General features: G+C 34.6%; 1 protein-coding gene across 1 annotated transcript; it reads right to left on the reverse strand.

The window, feature by feature from the left end:
* Positions 1-259: 259 nt before the first annotated feature.
* Positions 260-5,272, reverse strand: LOC109240931 (ubiquitin-conjugating enzyme E2 variant 1D-like). The gene is made up of 4 exons (XM_019407624.1): positions 5,064-5,272; positions 1,635-1,774; positions 1,162-1,287; positions 260-690 (listed from the first exon to the last, which is right to left on the reverse strand). Exons 1-4 carry the CDS (start codon positions 5,095-5,097, stop codon positions 550-552), a joined length of 441 nt encoding a protein of 146 aa, XP_019263169.1. The 5' UTR covers positions 5,098-5,272; the 3' UTR covers positions 260-549.
* Positions 5,273-10,796: the final 5,524 nt, after the last annotated feature.

A 10,796-nucleotide genomic window follows, 5' to 3' on the forward strand; every position in this document is an offset into this window, starting at 1 on the left:
TATATATATCCAAAGATCCAGAACAGCGATCGTTTCCCTCAAACAAAATGAACACTTGGTATCAGACACCCATCTTAAGTATCAATTAGATCTCAATTCCCGAATTGAAGTCACAGGCATCAAGGCCGAATTGAGTTCCATTGTAACAACGCATAAGCAACAGATGCCAAAAGAAAACACTGAGATTGGAAAAGAATGTAAGCCCTCCGCTACGTTTCTTTCTTGTGAAAACATGTCCATAGCAAAAAGAGAGAAGAAAGAAAACAATAATGATAAAAATGATTCACACAGGGAAGTTTATAAACAGGAAAGCAGAAGATGACATTGGAGGTAAGAGTTGCTTAAGATAGCACAAGAACCAAATCCATTAATCAAACGGCAAGCATAGACCAAGTTTAAAAACAAAGGCAGAGGGGATCGAGATGCCATTGGAGGTAAGAGGAGAAGCCTCTTCAGGCATTCCCCCCTTTACAATTTAATTCCCGTAGTGACAACGCAGCAATACAATTCCACACATAGTCGACAGACCTTATCTTATTGTCCTTAATGCTAGAAATAGGTGCCTTCAGGTGGCTGAACTAGTTTACGGTTGTGGGGAGAGGCCATCTCCTTTTTCAGTTGAGTTAGTATATCTTCCATAGTGTATTCTCTCTGCCAATTTGCAAGTAAAGCAAACTTTTTTGGTTCCACCTGTATAAATTATATAATGTAGCAGATCATCAAACTAGTTTGTCAATTTACTAATTCAAAAAAAAAAAAGGTATGCCACTATAAACATGAACAGGGCATAATATATTAGGTTAGTATACAGAGCATAAAGTAACAAATATTATCGCAAAATTTGCAAGCGCACCTCTAACAAATATTAAAAGAAACAATTTTTTTATTCCAGAGAATAAAGCATTTGATTAGTACCTCCTGTACGATACAAATCCTTTTAGGGTGGTGCTCCACTTTTGTTTTACTAGTACCATTCTACATTGCAATACCATTAAAAACATATTTTGCAAGTGTTGAATTCAACCATGGTGAACAAAAGTTCGAAATACTTTAATCATCTTTTAGCGTACGAGCAACAATTCTGAAGATGCAAATTGTCACATAATATTTTGCTTGACAACGCAAGCTAAGATTCCAGCATTATAATAATGGGTTGCTTACCACTCCTGTTTCATGGTTGACACATGCCATGTTAATTCGGGAGTGGAATCGGACACTTGGCGGCTTCTCTGGATAATCCTTGTCACAGAATAGCTTCAACTGATAAATGCGACCTTCGTGTACAGACTGGAAAAGAAGTTAGCTTTTTACTGTGAAAGACATAGGAGCTACGGAAATGGATATAATGGGACCAGTGAACAAACAAAATTGTAGACCCAAAAAAGTTCATCATAAATGTCTTTTTACATTCTCCTTGAATAGAAACTAAGGGGAATATATAAAATTTTAAATACAAAAGTTGCAGTTCATGTCTCATACATTCTCCATGAAACATAACTAAGTGGCATTCTTGATCTAGGGGCAGATTAAACAATGATCAAACAAGTAGAAAAAATTTGTAGGATTAGCATTTCATGTCTTCTATATCCAAAGGAAGAGATGGTAGGAAGTGAAAAACAGGAAAGAAAGCTTACATTGTGAGGACCAATGATGGTGCCAGTCCAAGAACGCATATAAATATCATCTCCATCATCCATCCCATAGCTCACTGTCCCATCTCCAATACCCTTCTCCCCACGTTCAAGTTCCTCCAATAATCTAAAATTGCGAGGCACTACAAGGAAATTGAAATTTTGGTTGGTGAAATCTTCACAAAGAAAAACAGTTCAGAATTGCGAAAAGGCTTCACACTTCGAACTAGATGTGCACAGTCTATATGGCAGAACAATAACAAAGACAGTGTTTGTGGTTTAGAGTTTCCTCCGGTTCCTATCATATGATGCCAAATAATGAATCCAAATTCCAGTAAACTTCGAGACCTGTAAGAAGGGACTTAAAGAGGTTCACATGCAAGCATAGTGCATTCTAATTCGACATACCCATTACTTCTCCATCACAATCTTACAATTTCTGCATAAGAAAATATATATTTTGGATATAGTAGAGCTCTGGTAAAATGGCAGGATAAAGGTTCTTCATTTGATAGGTTAACAGTGTCTTTACTTACCCGCGAAAAGACAGAAAATAGTCAAAGGACGGAGAGATCCAAAAGGCACTAAACTTACCCCCCAAAAAGAACTCCAAAATGCATTATGCCTCTTTTTTTCTTTTTTTTCCTTATTTTGGAGAAGGTAACATGTATAAGTATATTAATAAATCTTCCGCACAAAGCTTGTGTTGGAAGCCAAAAATGAAGTTAATGCATTATGTCTCTTTGTTGAGGCACTAACTAGAGGTAAAGCCAAGGGAAGGGGAAAAAAAGTACATATGCTGCTCACAAGTAACTCCAACATGAATATGCTATTCATTATGGGAAGTAAAACGCACTGAAACTTTATTGATAGGCTCTCATCAACATTCTCCTCTCATCTATGAAAAGCATGATATTTTATCCAAAGGATTTACATGTTGTACTTCTCCCGTTAGTACATAAGGATCGGACAACCATGCCCGGGTTCAGTTCCAGTCGTTTGCCCATAATCCATAAATACTTGAGCCAGAACACAGGGCTGACCTCTCTGCCACCAACACAAGTGAATAAGAAAAGATCGTGTCTAAGGTGATGGTATCACCATCTAAACCTTCGACTAGCGACTTATTACAATCTGCCCAGAATGCCCACACAGACTAAGACCTTATTCACACAACGAAGAATGACTGAGTGGAAAGGGTAGGGTACCACCAAAGAAAGTTGATCATGGATTACCAATAAATCTATTGAAAGGCTCAAAAGTCGAATCTGAACTGGGGGGTTGAAATAATGCACCCCTATGGCCATGTTCTATTCGGAGTGATTAGTAGCCTAATTAGTCACAACTTATTCTCTAACATCAACTTAAACTTGCCCAAGTTGCCCAAATGAATCTGCAAATTAATTGTTAGGCATTTTACTGCTACGCTTAAAGGGTCCAGTCAAACAATTCAGATAATAAAAATAAGGCAAGAACCCATTCCCATATGAAATGATATCTAAAAAAAATTTGCTAGCACATCAAACAGTCAGTGGCATGCTTATTTTAGCTCCCATTAGTTTGGAATGTATTGATCTTAATATAGATTTATTTTCCAGTAAAGTGTGGCAAACTTCTAGCTTTTTAGAATCTGAGTTATTGAATATTGCTTTGGGATGGATCTAAATGGAGCGACACGGATAGTGAGGATTCATTTTTTTAATAACCGTGGTGTATGGGCCAGCTTATCCGCACGTCAACTAATTTCACGAGATTGAAACTAGCTTGGGATTGATGCCTAGTAGCTGTTTTCATAACATACAGTGAGCCCCCATCAAGAAGCAGCAAAATTTCAAAGTGTTTTGTGCGATTATTGAGGGTCCATATTTTTTATTATGAGGACAATTATTGAGGGTCCATATATGAAGCACAAATCACAATCAAGTTATATTCTGCATAGGTCTAACACACAGTTCCACGATAAAAAGAAAAAGGCAGAAAGGAACTGATTGTGCCATATCTCCCAAAGAGCAATCAATCAGCACTTTGGAAAGTTGTAGCATGTTGAGCAGAAATTCAAACAAGTACAACCAAGATATGTCAACATATAGTAGATTAGGATACAAGGCAGCAAGAAATGCAAACCAAGAACAATTGCTAAACACAAACCCTGGTAATGATACAAAGTAATCAATCCCATCATGCACGCCAAACTAAGTTCGTTGAACTCTTCAGCTTCGGTGCTTCACCCGTGTCGGCATGACACCGACGATAGTGTGGGAGTGAGATTAGTACCGGATCTGGTTAATCGATTTTGGGTACTTTGACCAAAAGCCACCGAGAAATTCGAGACAAAATATAATTTGATTTCCGATATCAAAACAAAAGCTAGGGTATATTTGCATAGGTATGCTGCCGTTGGGGAAGGCCTTGAATGGATCATGTAGTTTTTGAGGAGAGAAGCAGAGAGCTTCAGAGAGGGACATGGGAAGACGAGCATTCGGCGAGGGAAATTGGGGAAGTACAGGAGTAATAGAGTTCTTAAATGAGATTTTAAATTGGAGTTGATATGTTAAAAAATATTGTACCCTTTATTCTCCACTATAAGCAAATCAATGTAGTGAAAGCTTGACACATTTGCTAATTCTTCAAGAATTTTATTTGTAAGAATAAGAGTTCCAATCAAAAGTTACAACAATCAAAATTTATTTGTAAATGAAAGATAAATGTACAAAGTTATTTCTCACAGTATTGAGAAGTTTCAAAACTTAGGCATATTTATATAACTCTATTTTTAGATATTTGAATTATTTTTAGCTGAATCATCGCACCGTACCTGGATTAGTACTCCTGAATCTTAAAATTTAGATCATGAAGGATCTGAACCTCTAGATCCGCACCCATATCTGATAAATACTATACACGTCTTCTCTATACACCATAGCCTTCACTTTAACTTTAAGTTAATATTTAATCAACTAATTGATGTTATTGGAAACTTGTATAGTTCACATTTTTTGGCTCTACCATGAATTACACACACACACACACACACACACATATATATATATATATATATATATGAAGCTCCAAAAGGGGGAAAAAACTCATCTTGATGATAAAATTAATGTAAAATTTGCAAACTGCAGCAAATTTTAAATAACAGTAAAACCCAAAAAGACCCACAATCAGGTCTACTCCCTAGCTAATCCAAATAAATTGATCAGGCAGTTCTTCAACATATAAATGAGAAAAATCCCAGATAAAAACTGAACGAACACTCCTAATAAAACAAAAACTGAGACAATAAATATCCACAAGTCAAAGAACACATCAAATATAATACACGCATAGAAATATATTTGAAGAGAAAATCAATATGGGCATAAACAAGAAAATATATTTTTAAAAAAATAAAAAAGGCAAGGGGGTTTCCCAAAATCGGCGGCTCACCCACAACACTGGATCCTGCTGAGCCAAGCGTCATGGCAGTGATTAATGATTATTTTGAGTTTGTACAAATATCGATTTGATCGAAAAGAGAGAAAAAGAAAACTTAATAGACTGATAGAATCTGAGGGAGAATCTAATGGAGAGGCGCACGAAAGGCCAAAAGGAAGAGAAGGGTACAGGGCGTTAAAAGAAAAAGTAAAGGGGATAAATAGGTGATATATGACTGGTAGTGGGTAGGAAAATGAAACCCAAAAGATCTCCCAATATATTTATTTAAAAAAAAAAAAAGTTAACATAATAAGCAGGGGATCGGTTTTTACCTAAAAAGAAACCAAACCAAGTAAGTCGGTTTTTCAAATATTAGAACCAAACCAAACCAATTAAGTCAGTTTTTTCTCGATTCGATTTATGTCGGTTTTTCGGTTTTTTCGGTTATTTGTCAGTTTTTTCTTAAATATAAGACATACACTACCAAACACATATTTCGGAGACCACATTTTCAACTTAACATTATCAAATCAATTGCCCTTTGAGAAATGTATTATTTACCAAGATATATTGATGATAATTGAATCAAATAGTGATGAATAATTTAAGAACTCAATTAAAAATATATTATTTTTAACACGAAATAGATTCTTACACTTAACAAAAAAAAAAACTACCAATCAAACTAGAATTTAAAGGTAAAGAACTATACTAAAAGTGCAAACTATTAATATTTACCATTAATTTTTTGAAACTTTATATAAAAATATACATATATAGGTGTAATAATAAATTTGAAATAGCTACTCCTATAGTCGGTTTGGTTCGGTTTTTTCCTGATTAAAACCAAAACCAAACCAAGTTTGATCGGTTTTTAAAATTCAAACTCAAAACCAAACCAAACCAAAAAGTATCGGTTTTTTGGTCGGTTTAGTTTGGTTTTCGGTTTGGTTCGATTTTTCGGATTTTTATGAACACCCCTAATCATCAGGTTAAGTTGCAATAAATATAATATTGTTATAAAATAAAAACTTTAAAGTAAAGAAACCGAATACAAGTAGAGAGAGAGATTTATTATTCAACTTCAAATTCATATACATAATAAACTGAAATCTCCTCTATTTATAGAAAAAAGCAAGATGCTACTGCAAGCTCCTGTGTAAGTTGCTACTGTAACATATATAGATAATCTTCAACTGGGGATAATGTTTATACCTAACGGAGTACCGAAAGGACAAGCTTGTTGTACCAGGTATGGATAATCTTCTACCGGGGGTAATGTTTGTCCATAACGGAGTATCGAAAGGATAAGCTTATTATACCCAATATGGATAATCTTCTACCGGGGGTAACGTTTATCCATAACGGAGTATCGAAAGGATAAGCTTATTGTACCATGTATGGATAATCTTCTACGGTGGGTAATGTTTATCCATAACCGAGTACCGAAGTGATAAGCTTCTTCAGGAGGCTTATTTCCAATAGAGTAGTAAATAGATAAACATATTTAGGGCGGAGTCCATATGGATAAGCTTCTTCAGGAAACTTATTTACAACGGAGTACTAAATGAACATCTATAATATAATATATATTTATAACACTACCCCTTGGATGTTCATTAAAAGATAATGTGCCTCATTAAAACCTTACTAGAAAAAAATCCGTGGAAAAAAATCCTAGTGAAGGAAAAAGAGTACACATATTTCGTAATACGCATTGCTAGGTGCCTCATTAAAAACCTGTAAGAAAAACCCCGTGGGAAAAAACCTTAGTAAGAAAAAAAGAGTGCATCGCGTATTTTTCTCCCCCTGATGAAAACCTTGTTTCAAATATTTGAGTCTCTGCATTCCAATCTTGTACACCATCTTCTCAAAAGTTGAATTTGTAGAGAATATTATCCACCACTATTTCAGATCGATTTAAATTAATCTCATCAAACCAAGAAGCTGCTACAAGTCATTTCATTGAGTTCCTTGCAACCTGCCTGTATCAACTGCTTGTAGAAAACTTCAATGGAGTACAAAATGGATAATCTTCTTCAGGAAGATTATCTACAGTGGAGAATCCACAATAATATTTTCAAAGCACTCCTCCTTGGATGTTCATTATTAGGTGTCTCGTTAAACCTTACTAGGAAAAACCCTGTGGGAAAAAAATCCTAGTCAAGGAAAAAGAGTACACTAATAATATACATTAAAAGCTGCCTCATTAAAAACCTTACCAGGAAAAACCCAATGGGAAAAAATCTAAGCAAGGGAAAAAGAGTACAGTACAGAGACTTGGGTATATCTGGACCAAGGAGTTCATCATCCTCTTCTGGAGGTAAGAACAGATCCTTAATCCGTGTAGGAGAAGAACTATATCTTGCTATTAAATTAACAGAAAATGCTATGTCAGGCCTTGTAGCATTAGAAAGATACATTAGTGCACCAATTGCACCGAGATAGGGTACTTCGGGACCAAGGAGTTCCTCATCCTCTTCTGGAGGTCGGAACAAATCCTTATCCACTTCAAGTGATCGAACAACCATTGGTGTACTCAATGGGTGCGCTTTGTCCATGTAAAAGTATTTTAAGACTCTTTCTGTATACGCAAATTGATGGATAAAGATCATGTCCGCTAAATATTCAATTTGTAGACCAAGACAAAGTTTTGTCTTTTCAAGATCTTTCACCTCAAATTCTTTCTTAAGATATTCAATTGCCTTTTGGAGCTCTTCTGGAGTTCCAACAAGATTTATGTCATCAACATAAACAGCAAGTATATCAAATTCTGAATACATGGACACATATATGTAACTTTCTTTCAGCAAATATTCATTGAGGCGATAATACCACATATGCCCAAATTGCATTAAACCGTAGAAAGATCTTTATAATCTGATCAAGTATATTTTCTAAAACTTTGAATTATATGCTTCAAGCATTTTAAATCCTTCAGGGATCTTCATATAGACTTAATCAAATGAGTCATATAGGTTATGCCTTGCATTTAAATGGCATGACATCTCCAGGTGCCTGGACTACAGGTCTGATCCTCACAATTTTTTACAATATTGCGCACATATTGTATCAAATATATCATCGACGATCATTTTGTATCGGTTCCTAAGCGACATATCTTGCTGAGAACTCATCACTTTCTTTATTTTCAGGTACCTGAACTTCTTCTGGAGTTTCATGAAATGTTATGTTGTGGGCTCTTCTAGAGCTCATTTCCGCCTCATTATGATTGTTTTGATCATTAGCTCCTATCATTTTTCAAGGATTGTTACCTTTGGAAACGATTGGTCTACCATGCTTCATGCGTACAGTAAACTCTATCCTTCAGGGACTTTAATTTTAATAGGAGCATTTGCAGCTTAATTATGATATTTAATTTTGGATCAGCAAATGCTTCTGGCATTTTACTTGAATTATCTTGTAAGTGAGGATCATATTAATGATAATTCGATTCATATAGCATATTTTTCAGTTGTTTATTCCATCCCCTAAATGTTAGCAAAACTAACATATATCCCCAATCTTCTTTTGAAAACATATCTTTGTGCATTATGGTAGAGAATTAATCATATACCACACATCAAAAGATAGTAAAAATATTAGGTTTCTGATCCTAATCCAATTGTGAGGGGAGGACTTCTCATATATTGTTGGTCTGATGCATACAAGTGCTGCTATATGCATTTTAGAAAATCTTAGACCAACACATGAAGCTTTGTTCTTATAAGCAATGATTTAGCCATTAATAGGAGGTATTCAATGCTAAGCCAGCTTGGATATAAACCAGTATTATCAAGATGAACTGTCTTGATTTCATAATCTGAAAGTTATGCTCTTAGTTGAGAAAAGCAATTTCAAATGCCAAACTACAGGTTGACAATGAACACACATGTAACCATCTTATATATACATCTATAAGTGGTTCACATGATAGGTGAATGGGCCCATATTGACCATTTATATATTCCAAAATTCAGGGGTCTTAGTCCCAACTTTAGCCGGTATAACTAATTTATTATGAGAACAAGCAGCACAAGAGAATTCTTGAAGAATCTTCTGCTTCTTCAGTATATGCTTATCAGAATTCTCAAATAGCTCATTTGAAAATGGCAAATGAGAACTTCAATTTTATCATGGCATGTGCTATCTCTTAGTAAACTTCTAGTTTACTATGGCATAAACTTTTGCATTAGTAAACTTCTGGTTTACTATGATACATGATGTAGTACAAATTGAAGATATAAGGCGGGTAACTTCTCATTTATTTTACCCCCTATGATTGTGGAAACGTGAAGATTTTCAATCATCCAATCTTCGAGTGCCTTCAATTTATTTTCCATAATCAAATATTATTCAGACACTACTTGTATCATGTGTCTTTTAGATAAACAGTTAGCTCTTCACGAGCTTTTGATAATTTTGTACTACCAAATAGTGCTCAGACACTTCTGGTGTCACGAGAGAAAATCATAATTAAATTGACAATATAAAGACAATTATAAATTTATAAATGAAAGAAATTAAGAATTTCAGTATTTTTACCACCAACTTTGTGACAAATATCTCCTTCGAGGAGAAACTCCATTAACATCTGAATATTTTATATCAAAGCGGTAACCACATAGTCATTACATCCTTCAGGGAAAGATACATGAGTTGTTACTTAGGGGAACTCGATAACTAACCATAACATATTAATTTGGTTGTAGTAGAAAGCATTCTACAAGAATACTTTTGCCTTAGAATGATATTTAATCAAATTTTCCAAGATATTTTACGTACAACAGGTACGTGCGACAATGATCTTTATGCCACAAAAACAAGATTTATATCCTTTGTTATTCTACCTTTTCAGGAGGTGAGTTGTGGTATTTCTTCATTCACTCCATGGAATGAAAATGTGCTTCAAAAATAATTTTCAATAGCTTATTATTTTGTATAAGCACAGAAAGACACAGTTTCATAATATTTTCCTGGTTCAGGAGAAAATTTCAATTGTGTTACTTCTTCAGGAGCAAATTTAAAATACAAAATATTGAGTATATATTCCCTCAATCATATTACCTCTTCTAGAGGTGAATTGTAATATATTCACATTAAAAGCGCGTTCATATTTACGAGCTTTATTAATAATGTCACATTCACTTCAGGAATGGATTAATATTTATCAAAAGTTCTCCTTCAGGGGACGGAACATAATTATTTGAACGTGCATTAATTACACCAAATTGTGTGACGGCTTAGAACCTCTTTTAAGATATTGCTACTTTAGGAGCAAATCGAGGCATGCAAGTAATATAGAGAAATTTTCTCTAACTCATCTTAAATTGTAACCATAGAAAGCCTAAATTATCACTTCTGGTGGTAATAGGCATATACCACTTCTGGTGGTTAACAAAATTTAGTTACAATGAGATATACAAAATATAACAACTTTTGGTGGTAATATATTTCTTGCAAACTCTGCTGGAGTTTAAGTGGATCTAACAATGTTACCCACTTTATAATCCTTTATTAAGATAATTAGGATGACGAAAATAAATACCAAAATAGGTACTGTATACTTAGCATATAACCAAGCAATCGATGATAAAGATATTAAACAAAATATAAGCAAAAGACTCAAGTTACTTTACACAAATTTGGCCACTCCAGACGTAAGTGATATCCACATCTCTACCGCCAAGAAGAAAATCTCACCACCTCAAGGGTATAATCTGCCTTATGATGCTCGGAATGAAC

The sequence above is a fragment of the Nicotiana attenuata genome, unplaced genomic scaffold (assembly GCF_001879085.1).
Source record: "Nicotiana attenuata strain UT unplaced genomic scaffold, NIATTr2, whole genome shotgun sequence".
In the NCBI taxonomy this organism is placed as follows: Eukaryota; Viridiplantae; Streptophyta; class Magnoliopsida; order Solanales; family Solanaceae; genus Nicotiana; species Nicotiana attenuata.

Bases quoted from the DNA above. Each gene is read 5' to 3' on its own strand.
- LOC109240931 (XM_019407624.1), bottom strand. From the start codon at position 5,097: ATGACGCTTGGCTCAGCAGGATCCAGTGTTGTGG. The intron at 1,288-1,634 runs GTAAGCTTTCTT...CTTCTTTTCCAG, and splicing joins CCATCATTGGTCCTCACAAT to TCTGTACACGAAGGTCGCAT. The intron at 691-1,161 runs GTAAGCAACCCA...TAATTTATACAG, and splicing joins TCAACCATGAAACAGGAGTG to GTGGAACCAAAAAAGTTTGC.